Source organism: Lutra lutra, chromosome 1 (assembly GCF_902655055.1).
Source record: "Lutra lutra chromosome 1, mLutLut1.2, whole genome shotgun sequence".
Lineage (NCBI taxonomy): Eukaryota > Metazoa > Chordata > Mammalia > Carnivora > Mustelidae > Lutra > Lutra lutra.
The window spans coordinates 216824563-216843705 of record NC_062278.1 but is presented as its reverse complement, the minus strand read 5'-3'; the positions used below and the strand labels follow the sequence as shown (position 1 = coordinate 216843705).

The 19143-nt window shown below is 43.9% G+C and overlaps 1 protein-coding gene across 1 annotated transcript; it reads left to right on the top strand.

Annotated features, from left to right (window-relative positions):
- The first annotated feature begins 17395 nt into the window (after positions 1–17395).
- Positions 17396–18343, top strand: LOC125085354 (olfactory receptor 7G3-like). Its single transcript, XM_047703644.1, has one exon. It carries the CDS (start codon positions 17405–17407, stop codon positions 18341–18343), a length of 939 nt encoding a protein of 312 aa, XP_047559600.1. The 5' UTR covers positions 17396–17404.
- Positions 18344–19143: the final 800 nt, after the last annotated feature.

Here is a 19143-nt window from a genome sequence, read left to right as displayed (position 1 = left end):
AAAAATTAATGAAGGGAAACCTCACTGAAATGGAACCAGCTGGCCAGCAGGGAGCGCTCTCACCCCCCTACCACCAGTGGTCATTGCAGACCCACCAGGAAGAGACAGACTTTGCAAGGCCTTCCTTACTTTAGCTACTACTTATTACCCCAGGAGGAAGAAAGGTTTTCTCCTCATTAGGCAACAGCCCAGGGAATGAGAGACTGCCACAACTCAGCCAACAGAAAACCACAGTACACTGAATTCCCAATTTATTCAATAGATATTTTGTTTGTAACAGCCTTCCAACTCTCTCTTTCCGCTACAGAAGAGACCTCTTGGTTCTCCAGACTTGCCTGTAGTTTTGCTGTAGCTTGCTTGTCCCAAATTGTAATTCTCTGCTATTCCTGAATAAACCCATTTCTGCTGGTAAAATCACGGACAACTTTTATTTCTAAAGTTAACACTCTGTGGGATGCTGGCAGGAAACACATTCACTTCAGGGAAGAAATGTATCTTAGGAGAAAATTCACCTGTAATGCAGAGTAGATGTTTTCCACCTCTGTGGTCCTCTCATGGGCACCAGCAGGGTCTAGAACAAGCAAAGACAGAAGACAGGGTGTCATTAGAGTCTGGGCACATCCATTATTATACCACCCACAAGCCTAGAAATTTCCCAGTATCATCAATCGAGTCATCCATACGTACACACACACCCACAAAGCATATTAGACAGAGCAACCTGCCCAGCCCCCCAGAGTCACAAAATAGGGAGCCTTGATATCCATGAGGAATGGATTTAGTCTCCATTTTCTTAGGCACGGAAACTGAAACTCAGAATGGTAGAGCTGTGATCTTTCCCAACTTTATAGAACAAATGGATGGAATAATGAGGTAATGAGGTGCCACCTCTAAATGTTCTTCCCTCTCTCCCCATGATGCACAAATGCCTTCCCTCCAAAATCCCGAAGATGGCTGAATCATATGGGAACAAATTATGGGGCTCCATGGGCTTGAGTTCCACAGCATCTCCTCTCATGTTAACCTCTCCTTCCCAGTCCTCCTCCATGGCTACTCAGCTTTCTTCTTTCCTGCCCTTTCTAAGGGGGAAAGGCCATTTAATTCTAGTGAAGTGCATCTACCCTAGGAACTTACAGACCACAGCAGACAGACGCGTGGCTGCCATTTTGCAAGACTCTTGAGTAAGTACGCCCAGGATGCTCCTCTTCTTGCTTCTCTGGTCCACCGCAGGCAGGGCTCTGAAATGAAGAGGAATTAACAAGAAATGTGCAAGCTTTCCATTTCTCCTTTGCACTGAGGACAATTCCATCATAGCCCATCTAGCATGTGTTCCTTTAAGATTCAAGCAGTCTTTGATCATGGGTCCTTGTTTTTCTTGCCATGGACAACCTCAAAGCAATATGATAGGCGTTCTTGATCTTCCTCATCCCTAATGTAAACCTACAATATTAACAAACCACACTGTCCATCACTTATCAAAACTGCCATCTCCACTGAGGTACTTCCCTGGTTTCTCATCTGCAATGGCCCCAAGGCATAGACCTAACTCATTAAGTCATCAGCACCTGACTCCCACTCCGACTCTCCGCCTTGATTCAAGATTCTAGGGCATAAGCTAGCAAACACCCATACTTTGACATCTCGATCACATGCCTTGAACTTCTCAACTGAGACTCTTGCCCTCTTGAAGACAAAAAGCCAAACCATCCTGCTCTGAACACAGTAGCTACACTCCTACCCTGTTCACTTTTTTTTTTAATAAATCTTTAAAGCAGTGATTTTGGTGTTTTTTTTTTTAATTTGACAGCAATCACACGTAGGCAGAAAGGCAGGCGGGGGGGGGCGGGGGGCGGGGAGCAGGCTCCCTGCTGAGCAGAGAGCCTGATGCGGGACTCAATCCCAGGACCCTGAGATCATGACCTGAGCCGAAGGCAGGGGCTTAACCCACTGAGCCACCCAGGCGCCCCCCTGTTCACTTTTTAATCTGTACTGCACCTGCTCTCTTCCCTCAAAGTGTCATCCAAGCTGTCCAAACTCCCATTATTTTGCTATTTATAATCCCTTATTTCCTTGGCACTACATATAAAATGCCATGGCCCTTTATTTCAATCATGTATTTTCCAAAAACTCAAATTCCGTTCTCTCTCTGGCCTATTGTAACACCTGTTCTGGATAATTTCAGCCATCTGTCCATCCCAGCTGGGTGATTCCTATCTAAGCAGTTATATGGGAAACACTAAAATTCTGAGGCCACCTACTCTAAACAGGTCTTCATCGCTAAAAAGCCTCATAAGTAATTTAATCCCTTAGTTATCTAAAGCTCTTTTCACAATTCCTCCAGGACTTTGAATTTCACATGGTCTCAACTTTCCCTCTTCAACAACAAATGATCTGGTATTTTACTCCACAAACAGTAACGAAGATGAGAAGGATTTTTCCTTTACTTACCATCATGGTTTCTTTTTCCTTTCATTTTGGAAACAAGGAAGTGTCTTCCTTTTTTTTTAAGATTTTATTTTTGAGGGGTGCCTGGGTGGCTCAGTCATGAAGCATCTGCCTTCGGTTCAGGTCATAACCCCCAGGGTCTTGGGATAGAGCCCGAAGTCGGGCTTCCTGCTCAGTAGGAACCCTGCTTCTCCCTCTCCCACTCCTCTTGCTTGTGTTCCCTCTCTCACTGTCACTCTGTCAAGTAAGTAAATAAATCTTTAAAAAATATTTTATTTTTGAGTAATCTCTACAATCAGTGGGCTCAAATCCAACCCCAAAATCAAGAGTCACATGCTCTTCCCATGGAGCCAGCCAGGTGCCCCTCTTCCTTCCTATCTAAAGCCAGGATCTCTGACTTTGCTATGCCAGGGTTTCCCATCCTTGACACTACTGACATGTGGGACTGGCTATGTCTTTATTATGGGGGACCCATATGCTTTGCAGCCATCTCTGGATTCTACCCAGTAGATGTCAGTAGTATCCTCTCCAGCTGCAAAATTAAAACTATCCCCAGATATTGCCAAGTGTCCCCTAGGGGGCAAATCTGCCCCCATTAAGAAGTACTGGTCTAATCCCTTCACATCTTCTCTCCAAAGGCTTACTCTATGGTTATTCCTTGGTTTTCTTTTCCATCACCACTCTAAGCACAAAAAGTTAGGGGTCCCCAGAAAAAGTGAGACGTAGCTTTCTTTTTTTTTTTTTTTTTTAAGATTTTATTTATTTATTTGACAGACAGAGATCACAAGTAGGCAGAGAGGCAGGCAGAGAGAGAGGAAGGGAAGCAGGCTCCCTGCTGAGCAGAGAGCCCGATGCGGGACTCGATTCCAGGACCCTGAGATCATGACCTGAGCCGAAGGCAGCGGCTTAACCCGCTGAGCCACCCAGGCGCCCGAAACGTAGCTTTCTTGACATAAGAAAAGCCATTTTAGGCCCCAGGCCACCTTGTGATCTATGCCTGACCAGGACTACTTGCCCAAAGCACATTCTTGAATTATCTTTACAGGATTTAAACTCCTTTGATCAAATACCAGACAAACAGGAGCCTGAGAACTGACAGATGTTGAGCCTTGTAGGCCTGGGTCACTTCCATCAACTAAGACTTGGAGTCTGTCACCTTAAAATGACATCTGCCCCAATTTCAGGCTGAATTCTCCAACGCATAAGCCCCTTTGTGAATGTGTATGCACCCTTAGCTTAAACCTTCCCGTTTCATTGTTGGAGATGGCACTGCTTTGGGAAACATCCCCAAAGTTTCTCCTTTAATTTTTTGGAAGTAAAACCTTTTCTTTTCCTCTCCTTTGGCTTAATTGTGTCCTTTGACTTAACACCCACCATGAAGTGAACTCAGTTTTGGGAAACACCATCAAATTCTACTTCACTGTATTCACACCTTTAATATTTAAGAGTAATATAAGCATAATAAATCTCTCCCATCTTGAAACAAATGCCTCACGTTCCACTTGCTCTCTGGTTACTGCTTGTTCTCTCTCCTTTACCACCTAACTTCTCAAAAGAGTAGTCTACCCTCCCACTGCTCCCATTTCCTCCCCTCCCTTAATATACTCTAACCTGGCTTGCAGCCCACTATCCCCCTTCACTCCTCTGCCAAGATTGCCATGGGTTTGAGAGAATTAATGAGAGTTAATCCAGTAAATGCACTTCTGTCTTTGACTAAGTTGGTCCTTCAGAGAAATTCTATTGTCTACTCTCTTCTCTAAGTTATTCTCTTCCCTGGGCTTTTGTGACCACACCTTACAGCTCTGGCTACCCTCGTTCACCTCGGCAAGCTCTTCTCCCTTTGCTGACTATCCTCCACGATCAGTCTTGGCCCCTACTTCTTGCCTCATTCTGTGTCTTCTCTATCTATACATCCCCCTGAACTTAATTTTCATCTCTATGCTGGTAACACCCAAATCTCCGGTGAGGGACCTCAAATTAATGCTTAAGACCTATATCCTTTGCTTTTCAGCTACTGTCATCTAAAATTTTCAGACTCCTCTGATATAAATTTTAAAAACTGAACTTATCTCTTCAAAAAAAAAAAAAAGAAAGAAAAAAAAACATTTGCACACTTGGTAAGGCATGGGAGTTCCCTGGCTATTCAAAGTGGGCAGAAAGGATTACTGGTATCCCACCCTTCATCCCACCCCACAGCTGTAACTAATTGAAAGAAGATTAACCATTTGACAAGGGCATCTGGCCTCTTTTGGGCTGCAATCAAAATCTAACAGAATCCTTGATTCCTCTCCCTTTGGCCCAATAGCCATTGAAAATTTAAAATATAGACACACTTTCTCCCCCACCCCCAAAGATAGCCACAGTCACTTGAAACCTGAAACTATTCTCTGATGGGATCCCCCACCCTACCACATAGCAGAAATTGGTTGAGACTGATACTAATCCAAACTATACACTCTCTCTGAAACACCCAAATCTTATCATTTAATGATGGTTTCTCCAGAAAATCTCCCCAACCTTGAACTCTGGCCCCCCAGCCCCTGCCTCACCCGGATAGTTCTTCCTGTTACTTTTTGGTCTCTTTGATGTCATTCACCTTTACTGTGGGTTCCAGAGCCAATATAAAGCTAGTCTCCTCTTATTGTCTAAGCCTGTTCTTCCCAGCCTTTTTCACAATTTGTAATTACGTATTTAGTTCTTTGCTTATTTATAGTCTTTCTCTTCCCCTAGACTATAATGTTCAAATGTACAAGAGTGGCCTTTTCTTATTAAAACACTATACCCAGTCCCTGGAACATCTGTAGCCACGTTAAGTGCCCAGAATTCCAAGTGAAGAAATGAGTCTCTGAAGAATCCATTCCACCTTCCATCCGTCCTGACATCTTCACTCATTCTACTTTGAAACCAAGAGAGTCTGGGAACGCCTGGGTAGCTCAGATTAAGTGCCTGCCTTCAGTTCAGGTCATGATCCCAGAGTCCTGGGATCAAGCCCTGCATCGGGCTCCCTGCTCAGCGAGGAGCCTGCTTCTCTGTCTGCCTCTACTGCTCCCCTTGCTTGTACTCAAAGCACTCTTTCTCCCTCTTCCCCAAATAAATGAAATCCTTTTTAAAAAAAAATGAAACCAAGAGTCTAGATTGCCATCATCCATTCCTAACCCATACTACTAACCCTTAATCTTGTCTCCATTCCCTCAAACTTGTCCTTCCTACCCTCCATGTTCAGTATGCAGCTAGCTCTCCAAAGCTAAACGCCAATCCAACTATGGGCCACCCCAGCTCACAATGGCTTCCTGCCAGCCTTAGCATTAAATCCTTATCTTGCTTTCAAAGTTGGAAATCATACCATCCAGCTCACCTTCCTCCTCTCTTGCTTTGTTTTCAGCCCTGTCCTGTCTTGCTCAGTTCCCAGAACACTCCAAGCTCTTAGCTGCCCCAGGCATTTTGCATGGGAAGAGCAAACCTGCTAAAATGCTCTCCCCATTTGTGGCCCACCACATCCCAGCTAACTGCCTAGCCATGGTATCTAAACAGAGTATCTCAATCAGATGTGGAGCCCCCCAAATGTGGGGGATGACTGGGTAGAAGCCGATGGCATGGCTGGTGAAAGGATTCAGAGGCGGAACAAAGGAGATGTAAGTTTATTGAATACACCACAAGGGACAGCAGGCAGGACAGCAGAGGAGAGGCTGTCTGCAGTGAAGCAGTGATGAGGGCTGTTTTTAAAGGGGGAAGTTGGGGTGCCCGGGTGGCTCAGTCAAGTTGAGTGTCCAACTCTTGATTTCAGCTCATGTCATGGTCTCAGTGTCCTAAGATGAGCCCCATATCTGGCTCTGCGCTCAAAGTCTGTTCCAGCTTCTCTCCCTCCCTTTCCCTCTGCCCTTCCCCCCACTCCCACACACTCTAAATTAAAAAAAAAAATCTTTGTGGGGCACCTGGGTGGCTCAGTCAGTTAAGCATCTGCCTTTGGCTCAGATCATGATCCTGGAGTCCCAGGATGGGAACCCACCTTGGGCTCCTTACTCAGTGAGAAGTGTGCTTCTCCCTCTGCCCCCCACCATAACCTCTCTCCCTGCCCCCCCCCGCTATATTTCTCTCTCAAAATCTTTTTTTTTTTTTTTTAATCCTTAAAAGGGCAAGGTAAGGAAGTATAGCAACAAATGGCATCTTCCCTTTTCTGGGAACTGTGCCTGGCTATAAGTTGCCCATTGGTAAGTTAGGGCCTACGGATAATTTGAGGTGGGATGCCTGATGGGCCTGCCTTCAGCCAGGGGGTCATGGTGACCCTTTCTGGGTTCCATTGCTCAAGCCTGTTTGCCTAAAAGCAGCCTCTACACTAGTTATTTCTAACACTGTGGCTTTAATGTCTCTTCTTTCCAAAAAGCTTTATGAAGCTCAGATCAAGTCTTCCTCTGACATCCTTTCATTTACAGTATCTCACCAAAAGCTATCATTTATCACACTTAATGGCTACACTGTACAATCCAGGGGGCCAGACTCTTACTAATTTTGTTTGCCATCAAACCTGTGGGACTGAGCTAACAGTAATAAGCTTAGCGTAGGCAAGAAGTAACTATCTGTGACCCACGCAGGCAACAAAAACACAGCCCAAAAACCTTGTAGTGTGAACACTAAATGATAAGAATCGCTGACATTTACGTAACAATAAAAGATAAAAACAATGAAGTTTATTGAGTTTAAAATAAGATGAATTCTATCTAAGTAAACAAAGCTTCAAGTTCTATAAGAGACTACCTTTTTTATGACCAAATCCTTAGTATTTAAAATCGAAGTTGATACCTAATTTGCCCATTATATTTTATCTGGCTTGTGGGAAAATAAACATGTATCTCATTAACACTAGACAAAACTCATCTCGTATAGTCAATTCAACTCTAGTTTCATTAACTTCTTAATGAAGTTGTGTTACTTTTTCTAGAATCTCTTGATTTTCAAGCGGTGGGGGTTTTAATTTTAGTTGAGCTCATTTGAAAGGAACAAAGCTGATAACAGAACTCACAATTAAAGGTAATACATTCCCCATCCTGATACCCTGTGAACAAAACCTACCCAACATAAGTAACTGAAAAATTACATCTCACGAAACACCCCATTCGCAAAGTGTACCCTGATGCCCACAGTCAGGAGCAAACACTCTGGGGCACCTGGATGACTCAGTCCATTAAACTGAGGTCAGGATCCCAGGGTCCTGGGATCGAGTCCTGCATTGGGCTCCCTGCTCTCTGCTCAATGAGGAGCCTGCTTCTCTCTCTGCCCCTCCCCCCTACTCATGCTTTCTCTCTCTCACTCTCTCAAGTAAACAAATAAAACCTTTTAAAAAGAAAAAAAAAGAGCAAACATTCTGTAAATTAAAAATTCTCTTACAAAGTGAAGGGTAGAGGAGAACCCCTGCCACAATTACTCACCAAGACACACAGAAATCCATATGTGAGCAAGGTAAGGGTTTGCGCCAGATGGCTGTTCAAACTCCGGAGCCACACCACGCTTCCGGTCTGGAGAAGCACACAAGGTCACTGCCTTTACCTAGTAATGCAACTGAAAGGACAAAAGGATTAAAAGACACACCCTGGTCTCCTCAATTAGACTTAAGTAGTGCACTTTGGATAGGGGTATTGATAACCAAAGAGTATGCCCTGATGACCTTAATTCCACTTTACTTGGTATCTCCTAAATATCCAGAAAAATACGAGGACTCAGAAATCTCGGTAGAGTGATTCCCTGCCTACGAAAGTCTAAGTTGCTGCTTTTTTTTTTGCAGGGTATTTTATCGTTCGCTCATGCATTCATTCATTCATTGAATAAATATTTATTGAGTGCCTACTGTGTACCATGCACGATTCTAAATATCAGGAATGTAGAAGAAACCACACACAATTATACAGAAAAATCAAGTAAGAAAGCTTCCACAATGACAACTGCTTAAAGAGAAGTAAATGGTAAAGGAATAGTGAGTGACTAGTGTAGGTGAAGACAGGAACTCTTATTTCCCTCGTTAGCAATTGTGGGCTTTTTTTTTTTAATGAGTTATAATTGACGCAACACAGGCTCCCTTTGAGGAGCTACTGTTGCAGCTGAGACCTTGACAAGACTGATCACACTTCCTACTTGACGTAATTTAGGCCAAATTGACAGAGACATCGGGGCCCTAAATTTTCTGTGAACTTATTTCCTCCACATCAGGTCCAGATCCCCACATGCCCGCAACACGTGAACCTTTCTACCTCAACTTTCCTGTTAGTGCAATATTTAATGCAGGCTGTTGAGTTTCAAGACACAGGCCTCTTTCCCTTTCCCCAGCTACCAGCCTCTCTGCATATTAAACTTTTGTTCACCCACTCCTCCCCAGTTGTGGCATAAACTTTGCATGTCTTCCTGTCGCAGGAGTCCCTCTTAAGAAAGTCTTTCCGGGGGCACCTGGGTGGCTCAGTCAGTTAAGTGTCTGCTTTTGGCTCAGGTAATGATCCCAGAGTCCTGGGATTAAGCCCCACATTGGGCTCCCTGCTCAGCAAAGTCTGCTTCCCCCTCTGCCCCTCCCACACACACACTCTCTCTCTTTGTGTCAAATAAAAATAAATAAATAATTTTAAAAAAGAAAAAAAAGTCTTTCCATATTAATTTTGAAGTGCCCTTTAAAAAGAAATTTACCAACCTGAATTACAAGTGCCAACTATGGGGACTACCTGGGAGAAGACATTTCCAAAGAGAAATGCCAGTACAAAGGTCTTCAGGCATGAACAAGCTTGGAGAGTTGGCAGAAGACAGACTCCCTCTCAGTGGAGAGCCAAGTTCCCTCTGCAGTGCTTACCACTCAGTACCCTTCCAACTCTACCTTCAACAACTCCCCACTAGTGGAGTGCAATCATGAGGGGAGAATTTATACTACAGAAACCCGCCAATGTCACAAATGAGAACTTTTTACCAACTTCCCAGCAAAACATTGCCTCTTACCACTGGTCTCTTCATTTCTATTATGGGTATAACAATGGCACCTACCTCATAGGTTGAGACAAGTTCTTGGCTCATACCAGTAATACTTAGTTGGCTCTTATTTGGGTCATGGTGAGCAAAAAATGGCAAGTCCTTGTTCTTTCAGAGTTGGAGCTTACAGTACAAAGAGGGCTTTATTCGAACAATGGCGGGAATCCTGCATCTCGGTACAGTTGTAGGTGAGTGCCATCAATGACTAGCCACCATGCAGGAGAGCCCCAAATCAAGAACACTTGCCCAGGACCAGAGTCAAGGCAAAAATCTGGAGATGCCATCACTAGTGTTTCCACAATAGAATGCAGAAAGCATTTTAAACACTACATATTTTATTTTAAACACTACATATTTTAGTACCTATAAAAAAATATATTGCCAACACATACTCACAAAACATTTGCTTAGGGAAAAAAATTGCTTAGGATTGTGGTGAGTTAAACTTTGCCAATTAAGAGTTGCTTTCAAGTCATAAGAGTATTGGCAAGAACCATGAAGACAATCAGGAATGACTGGGGTTTGGGAAACTGCCTCCCGGAAAGGTGAGTGGTACATGACGAATGGTAACCTTCTCTGATTTTGAGTATCTTCATCAGCCCTGGACTGTGAGCTCTAATCCTGGAACAGAGGAGAGGCAGGAGAAGGAAAGGGCAAATGCATTATGCCCTGCCAGGTAATTAGCAAGCCAGCAGTTTCCCCCCTTCTGCTGCAGGATCAGAATGAAGATAGAACAATCTGGGAGCACCTGGTGGTTCAGTCTGTTAAATACCTGACTTTGGGTCCCGTCATGATGTCAGGGTCCTGGGATTGATTCCCCTCATGGGGCTCAAGGCTCAGCAGGGAGTCTGCGTCTCCTTCTCTCTCTGCCCCTCCCCCCACTTGAGCACATGCACGTGTGCACTCTCCCTCTCTCTCTCTCTCTCCAATAAATAAAATCTTTAAAAAAGAAAGAGAGAGAATAATTTGGCTAATGAGAAGCTTTGGAAATAAGGTCTCTAGGGACAGAAAAAAAATGTAAACAGACTGCCTGTCCCCTATCAACACAATCTTGCACCTACCAGACCAGGGAGGAAGACACCACATCACTTCTTAGAGAATTTTCTTGTCCGGTAACTCCACACAAGACTATCTCCTTGAAATTCTCAAAGGCCAATTTGTCTTCAACATCCACATCCTGGGAAGAAACTCAACTCCTGGGGCCTTCTGTGGGACCATCCTGGAGATACAGAAATCCCCTGTAAGTTCTGGAGAAAAGGGGCCATTTACTATTATTATTATAATTCCCATCTAGGGGTAGTCCTAGGTTAAGTAGGAAGGCTAAAGCAGTGGTTCTCAAAATGTTGTCCCCAGACTAGCAGCCAGGACTGGGTTCATACATCTACAACATGGACAGTCACAGGGAACCTCACTCTTGGTTTAATGCTTTGCTGTCACAGTATTGAAGTGTTTGAACTAGGGGGTCCCACATTTTCATTTTGCCCCAGGACCTGAAAATGGTGCAGCTGGTTTCACCTGAAGTATGTTCACCTGGGGAGTTCTTTGAAATACACTTTCTCAGGGGCACCTGGGTGGCTCAGTGGGTTAAGCCGCTGCCTTCCGCTCAGGTCATGATCTCAGGGTCCTAGGATCGAGCCCCGCATCGGGCTCTCTGCTCAGCAGGGAGCCTGCTTCCTCCTCTCTCTCTGCCTGCCTCTCCGCCTACTTGTGATTTCTCTCTGTCAGATAAATAAATAAAATCTTAAAAAAAAAAAAAAAAAAGAAATACACTTTCTCAGTCCTCACCTAGACATGCTGAAATCTGGGGTGGTGCCCAGCAACCAGTTATTAAGAAACCTTCAGGTGAGTCTGATGCATGGTCAGATTGGAATAGTTGTCTAAAGGCACTCCTGAGAAGGTCCTGAGTCAGTCTCATAAATGCACTCCCGATTTTTCACTAACTACTTGGCATATTTCCAAGTCCCCTGACACTGGATTCACAATTGCTGCGGACTCTGCCGACACCTTTTCCTCACCTGAAGTTTGCAAGAACTGATTCCCGGACTCCAGGCTGCTCCAATGCACCACTTTATCTCCCTGGGAGAACAGGAGGGAACCTTTCTGCTCTCTCCCCACATTGCTAGTTTTAAACCCAATCCTTTGAGGAAGGCACTGAAATTCAAGGGAAGGAGGCCAGTCTCCCCAGTCTACTTGCCACTTAATGTAACCAAGAGTCGTAGTAGAATTTTCCAAAATGGTCTTCTTCCCTCATAACTCAGGGGTGTTGCCCCATAGTTGTTCTCTCTCCTCTTCTTGCTGCTCCTTTATCTTCCTGTCCTTTTCCCCTACACCCTCCAATAAATGCCATTCAAAGGGAGGAATCATGTCAGGATCTTCTCAAGTTCCAGTGATAGTAATATAAATAATATGAGCAAACGAGTATGAGACACTCATAATAATATGAGACACTCAGACATGTACTTTGCTTTTTCCTTCTTATGTGCATTCCTGGAATGTTGATTCTATATTCTCATTTCTATTACGCACATAAAAAATGAAACCTCTGGATGCCTGTGTGGCTCACTTGGTTAAGCATCTGCCTTTGGCTCAGGTTATGATCCCAGGGTCCTGGAATCGAGTCTTGCATCAGTCTCCCTGCTTAGCATGGAGCCTGCTTCTCCCCCTGCTTGTGCTTTCTCTCTGTCTCTCTGGCAAATAAATAAATAAAATCCTTTTTAAAAATTATTTATTTATTTATTTATTTATTTATTTGACAGAGAGATCACAAGTAGGCAGAGAGGCAGGCAGAGAGAGAAAGGGGGGAAGCAGGCTCCCCGCTGAGCAGAGAACCCGAAGTGAGCTCAATCCCAGGACCCTGAGATCATGACCTGAGCTGAAGGCAGAGGCTTAACCCACTGAGCCACCCAGGCACCCCTAAAATGCTCTTTTCAAAGGATTTTATTTATTTGACAGAGAGAGAGAGAGATCACAAATAGGCAGAGAGGCAGGCAGAGAGAGAGAGGGAGAAGCAGGCTCCCGGTTGAACAGAGAGCCTGATACGGGGCTCAATCCCAGGACCCTGAGATCATGACCTGAGCCGAAGGCAGGGGCTTAACCCACTGAGCCACCCAAGCACCCCAATAAATAAAATCTTGAAAGAAAGAAAGGAAGGAAAAAGGAAAAGAAAAGAAAAGAAATGAAAAGAAAGGAAAAAACAGGGGTGCCTGGGTGGCTCAGTTAAGTGCCTTCAGCTCAGGTCATGATCCCAGAGTCCTGGGATCGAGCCCCACACTGGGCTCCCTGCTCGTCAGGAAGCCTGCTTCTCCCTCTCCCACTGCTTGTGTTCCCTCTCTCACTGTGTCTCTCTGTCAATAAATAAAATATTAAAAAAAAAGAAAGAAGGAAACACACTAACAAAAGCTTAAGTGTGTTCACGGATTTCCTAAATTGGCTTTGATTGCATTGAATCCAGATGGGCTCATTCTACACCAAGCTTTAGAAACTTCCACAACAATGGTTTTCAAAGTGTGGTTCCCGCCCTCCACCCAGCTGTATCAGCATCACCCTGGGAACTTGTTAGAAATGCAAATACTAGGGCCCCACCCCACACCTAGTCAGCTAGAAATTCTTGGGTAGGGAAGAGAGATCTGTGTGGGTTTCTTTTCATTGAAGTATAGTCAACCTACAATATTACATTGGTTTAAGGTGTATGAGGTAGCAATTTGACAATTATATATGTTAAAAAATGCTCACCATGTAAGTGTAGTCACCATCTCCCACCGTGCAAAGTTATTACAATAGTATTGACTGTATTCCCTATGCTGTACTCCTCATCCTCATGACTTATTTCTCTTATAAATGGAAGTTTGGACTTCTTCATCTCCTTTGCCTATTTCTTTTTTTTTTTTTTAATTATTTTATTTATTTAGAGAGAGAGTGCCTGGGAGTGTGGGGAGGAACAGAGGGAGAGAGAGAATCTCAAGCAGACTCCCTGCTGAGTGCAGAGTCTGACTCAGGCTCAATCCCAGGATCCTGAGATCAAACCAGAGCCAAAACCAAGAGCCGGACACCTAGCCGACTGTGCCACCCAGGCACTCCTCCCCTTTGCCTATTTCATCTATCTGTCCCTGGCATTGTGTTCCCTAAGAACATCCGTGAAATGTGAGAAATGAGAGGCAACTAATTTCTCAAAGCACCATGAAGGACAGGAGCATAATGAACTAAATCAGATAAAGTTTCTCCAACATTTTGTATTAATTAACTTATTTTTCTAAGCATAGTAAAATATTCATGACATAAAAGTTACCGTTTTAACCATTTTTCAGTGTCCAGTTCAATAGTATTAAGTACATTCACAATGTTGTACAGCCATCCCCATCATCCATTTCCAGAAATTCTTTAACTTGCAAAACTGAAACTGTCCCCTGTAAACACTAACTCTCCATCCCCCTCTGCCAGCTCCATCACCTATCATCCTACTTTCTGTCTCTATAAATGTGACTCCTCTGGGGACCTCACAGAAGTGGAATCATACAGTATTTATCTTTTTTTAAGATTTTTATTTATTTATTTGACAGAGAGCTACAGAGAGAGAGATCACAAGTAGGCAGAGACAGGCAGAGAGAGAGGGAGAAGCAGGATCCCCACTGAGCAGGGAACCCCATGTGGGACTCGATCCCAGAACCCTGGGATCATGACCCGAGCCAAAGCCAGCAGCCTAACCAATTGAGCCACCCAGGCACCCCCAGTATTTATCTTTCTGAGACTGGCTTATTTCACTTAACATAATGTCCTCAAAGTTCATCCATGTTGTAGCAGGTGTTGAATGTCGTTCCTTCCAACCCTGAATAATATTTAATATTCCATTGTATGGATATGCTACATTTTGTTTATCCATTCATCAGTGGACAGTTGGGTTGCTCCCACATTTTGGCCATTGTGAATAATGCTCCTATGAGCATGGATGAACAAATATATCTTCGAGACCCTAATCTCCATGCTTTCAAGTATATACTCAGATTAGGAGTTGCTAAATCATATGGTAATTCTATTTTTTAATATTTTTTATGAAACCTTCAACATTTTAACACAGAAGAGTTATAAAGACTCTTTTGCACATTTTAAGTTTCCCAAACGTATAACCTCTGTTCATGTTTCTGCAATAGTCACTGTTGAAAAAGGTAACAGTCTGTATGTCAGGAAATCAAGGGGAAAGGGAATATCCTAAACCAAGTTCAACATTTTCTCCTCCATAAAGACTATTACTTGCTTCTTGGCTTTTTGGCTAAGATCAAGTGTAAAGATTAGTATAACCACTACACTGTTATTCATAAAAATAACAACAACAGCAATAATTATAGCCAATATTTCTGGAGTATTCACTATGTCCCTAGCACTGAGACCTTTTCTTGTTTAATGCATAGAGCCTCTTATTCATTTGAAGGACATAAATGTCCTTTGAACTTTGGTCAGCTTCTCTCTTTATGAACAGATGACTGTCCTCCCACCCTTGCTTCATAAACCATCCTGCGGACTGTGATCCTGTCAAGTGGGCCTGGATGTTATCATTGGCTGGTTCAACAGTTCTCTTCCCCACTTAGGCCAATCTGAGGGCAGAAGAAGAAATGCTCACTTACCCACTCTGGTCTCTCAAGACTCCGCACATTCCATCCTCCCTGTACTTCTGTTATGAATATGGATCCTTCCTAAGATAGTTTGGTTCTGATTAAAGCAGGAAACAATACAGGCTTGTCAGTAATGACAAACCAGTATACCGGCTCCTAGAATTACTCACTCTTGAAGATTTCTTGACTCCGCGGTGAGGCGGAGTGTCGCTTTTACGAGGTGGCGGCTGCTGGGAATACATCATCCCATCTGTAATTATTACAGGGGCCACATAATGAAGGGACTTGAATGCCATTGAGGACTTGGTGGTTTCATGGATTTCAGAATGTCACTGAAGAATCCTGCAAGGTTGTGCTACACCTCTGCTGGCCCTATTGGGAAGATTGCTCTGTAAAGATGCACAAAATCAGATGCACTCAAGAGTACTTGGAAGGTGGGGAATAATTACAAAACCATTGCTATTTGACATATCCTAAAGAATGGCTACTCAGAAAAAAAATCGGTCAAAAGAAATATGCTATAGGAGCACCTGTTGGTGCTTGGAACCCTTGATCATGGGTTTGCTGGTTTGAGCCCCACTGGAGTAGAGATTACTTCAAACTAAAATCTTTTTTAAAAAAAGAATATAGGAGTGCCTGGGTGGCTCAGTGGGTTAAAGCCTCTGCTTTTGGCTCTGGTCATGATCCCGGGGTCCTGGGATCAAGCACCGCATTGGGCTCTCTGCTCAGCAGGGAGCCTGCTTCCCCCCCCACACCCTGACACCTTGCATCTCTGCCTACTTGTGATCTCTGTCTGCCCAAACAAATAAATAAAATCTTTAAAAAAAAAAAAAGAATATACTGGGGGTGTCTGGGTGGTTCAGTGCATTAAGCCTCTGTCTTCAGCTCAGGTCATGATCTCAGGGTCCTGGGATTGAGCCCCACATTGGGCTCTCTGCTCAGCAGGAAGCCTGCTTCTCCCTCTCCCACTCTCCCTGCTGTGTTCCCTCTCTTGTTCTGTCTCTCTTGGTTGAATAAATAAAATAAAATCTTTTTAAAAATTTAAAAATAAAATAAAATCACTCTTCCTCAGATTTTAGACATGACCCATGTATCTGGCTCTAAGCTTACTAGCAGAAAGAAGATGAAGGAAAGGAAAGGAAAGGAAAGAAAAAAGGAAGGAAGAGAGGGAGGGAGAGAAGGGAAAAGAAAAAGAAATAGGATTATTAGAGAAAATAATCAGTTGCTCATAAAAAGCATTAGCTATTGTTTTAAGGAACAGACAAGAATTTTCCCTCTCGACGTGACGTTTCCTCAATAGACACAAGAGACAGACTTATTCAGCCTTTTCTTAGAATGTCTTTTATTCTCACTGTAGGCTTGTGATGACAAATCACAAATCCTGCAAAAGCAATTCCTTTGAAACAGGTCCTGACAGAATGATCTGATGTAATTATAAAATTCAGGATATTTATTTTTTTTTAAAGATTTTATTTATTTATTTGACAGAGAGAGATCACAAGTAGACGGAGAGGAAGGCAGAGAGAGAGAGAGAGGGAAGCAGGCTTCTCGCTGAGCAGAGAGCCCGATGCGGGACTCGATCCCAGGACCCTGAGATCACGACCCGAGCCGAAGGCAGCGGCCCAACCCACTGAGCCACCCAGGCGCCCCTAAAATTCAGGATATTTAAAGGAATGGGTTAATAGTGTTATTCCTCACATGGAGGCAGTAGAGAATGTCAGATTTTAATTTCCAGGATTACCTGAGATTTGCAATTATGAGCAAACCCAGTTCAGAGTTAACTACACAGTTAAGATTTTCTGAGAAAGTAAAGTTGTCTAACAAGGTTTAATAGTTTGAAGAAACCATTAGAATTTAACGCTAGATCTTAAACTGGCATGCAGGCATGATAGTTCCTTAAAAAATAATAAAACAGCACTTATTCTCATTCTTAATTTTAGAATTAGAAAAATGGGTGATACATAGAAGTCGCTCAAAATTTCCTTGGTGAGGGAAGAAAGGATAAAGGAAACTGATGAGAAGAATTGTTTAAATATTACAAGATTTTTTAAAATTTTTTAATTATTTATCTGACACAGAGAGAGAGATCACAAGTAGGCAGAGAGGCAGACAGAGAGAGCGGGCGGGGGGAAGCAGGCTCCCCACTGAGCAGAGAGCCCGATGCCGGCCTCGATGTGGGGCTCGATCCCAGGACCCTGAGATCAAAGGTAGAAGCTTAAACCACTGAGCCACCCAGGTGCCCCTAAATATTACAAGATTTTAAAGCAATAGATAAAAGACTTCTCTCCAACAAGGGATGCCTGTGTGTCTGTTTCACCATCACTAACTCGTGTCTCTAACTCAGCAGACACATCAGCCACATGGAATCAGAAAACCAGACAGAAGTATCAGAATTCTTCCTCACGGGACTTTCCGAGGATCCAGAACTGCAGCCCCTTCTCTTCGGGCTGTTCCTCTCCATGTACCTGATCACTGTGTTTGGGAACCTGCTCATCATCCTGGTCGTCAGCTCTGACCCGCACCTCCACACACCCATGTACCTCTTCCTCTCCAACCTGTCCTCTGTCGACATCTGTTTCACCTCCACTATAGTCCCCAAGATGCTGCTGAACATCCAGACGGAGAGCAAAGCCATCACCTACGCAGGCTGCCTCATTCAGCTGTATTTTTTCATGGTTTTTCTATGTATGGACAATTTACTGCTAACTGTGATGGCTTATGACCGCTATGTGGCCATCTGCCGTCCTCTGCACTACGTGGTCATCATGAACCCCCGCCTCTGTGGCCTGCTGATTCTTCTCTCCTTGCTCATGAGCATTGGGAATGCCCTGCTCCACAGTCTGATGGTCTTGCCACTGTCCTTCTGCACAGACTTGCGAATCCCCCACTTCTTCTGTGAGCTTGCTCAGATCCTCAAGCTTGCCTGTTGTGACACTCTTACCAATAACATTATGGTGTATTTCATGACCAGCCTGTTGGGGGTTGGTCCCATCTCAGGGATAATTTTCTCTTACACTCGAATTGTCTCCTCCATCCTGAGAATCCCATCAACTGGCGGGAAGTTCAAAGCTTTTTCCACCTGTGGGTCTCACCTGTCTGTTGTTTTCTTATTCTATGGGACTAGTGTTGGAGTCTACCTTAGTTCTGCAGCTTCCGTCTCCTCCAGGAGGAGAGCAGTGGCCTCAGTGATGTACACGGTAATTACGCCCATGATGAACCCCTTCATCTACAGCCTGAGGAACAGGGACATGAAGGGAGCCTTGAGGAAACTCATCTCTGGGACACCTTCCTTTTCATGATTCTGTCATCTGGCTTGGGTATAGGTTTCTGGAAGGACTGAAAGGGAATGAAATACTGGGTATGCTAGAAATTCTGACTCCTCCCTAACTGAATTCTAACAAACTGGTTAATCATGACTTTCAGGTCAGATTTTGATTAAGTCCTACAGTACCATGTTTTAGTACCTGTCATTTATTAACTAACTTAACTCTCTGAGTTCACATCAACATCTATAAAATGGGCAGAGTAATATTACACACTTGATTATTAAATCAATGCTATCATGTTTGAAGCTACATTTCTTTTTTTTAATTTTTTTTAAAGATTTTATTTATTTACTTGAGAGAGCAAGAGAGTGAGTGAGAGAGCATGGGAGGGGAGAGGGTCAGATGGAGAAGCAGGCTCCCTGCTGAGCAGGGAGCCCAATGCAGGACTCATCCCAGGACTCCAGGATCATGACCTGAGCTGAAGGCAGTCGCTCAACCAACTGAGCCACCCAGGCGCCCCGCAGCTAAATTTCCATACTAAGCAGGCTCTATGGAGGAAACAGTGTTTTTAAGCAGAACTTACTTTCTGGGGTGTGTTCTGTGTGCCCTCTGAGAGTGGCATGGTAAGGAAATGTATACAGATGGAAGGCTGGCTTTTGTCTCTATGGAAAACTATTTGGTGTTTGTCCACAGTTCCCGGCACAGAACTCCTGGGACTCTCCTGATTGATAAGAGTGTCCTTGGCATGCTAATGAGACAAGTGGCTGCTCTGGGACTCCTAGATAGCCTCAGGGCTGGTTGCCAGAAAGACCGAGAAGTGGTTAGAAGATTGG

Coding starts and splice junctions, on each gene's coding strand:
- LOC125085354 (XM_047703644.1), top strand. CDS start 17,405: ATGGAATCAGAAAACCAGACAGAAGTATCAGAATTCTTCCTCACGGGA.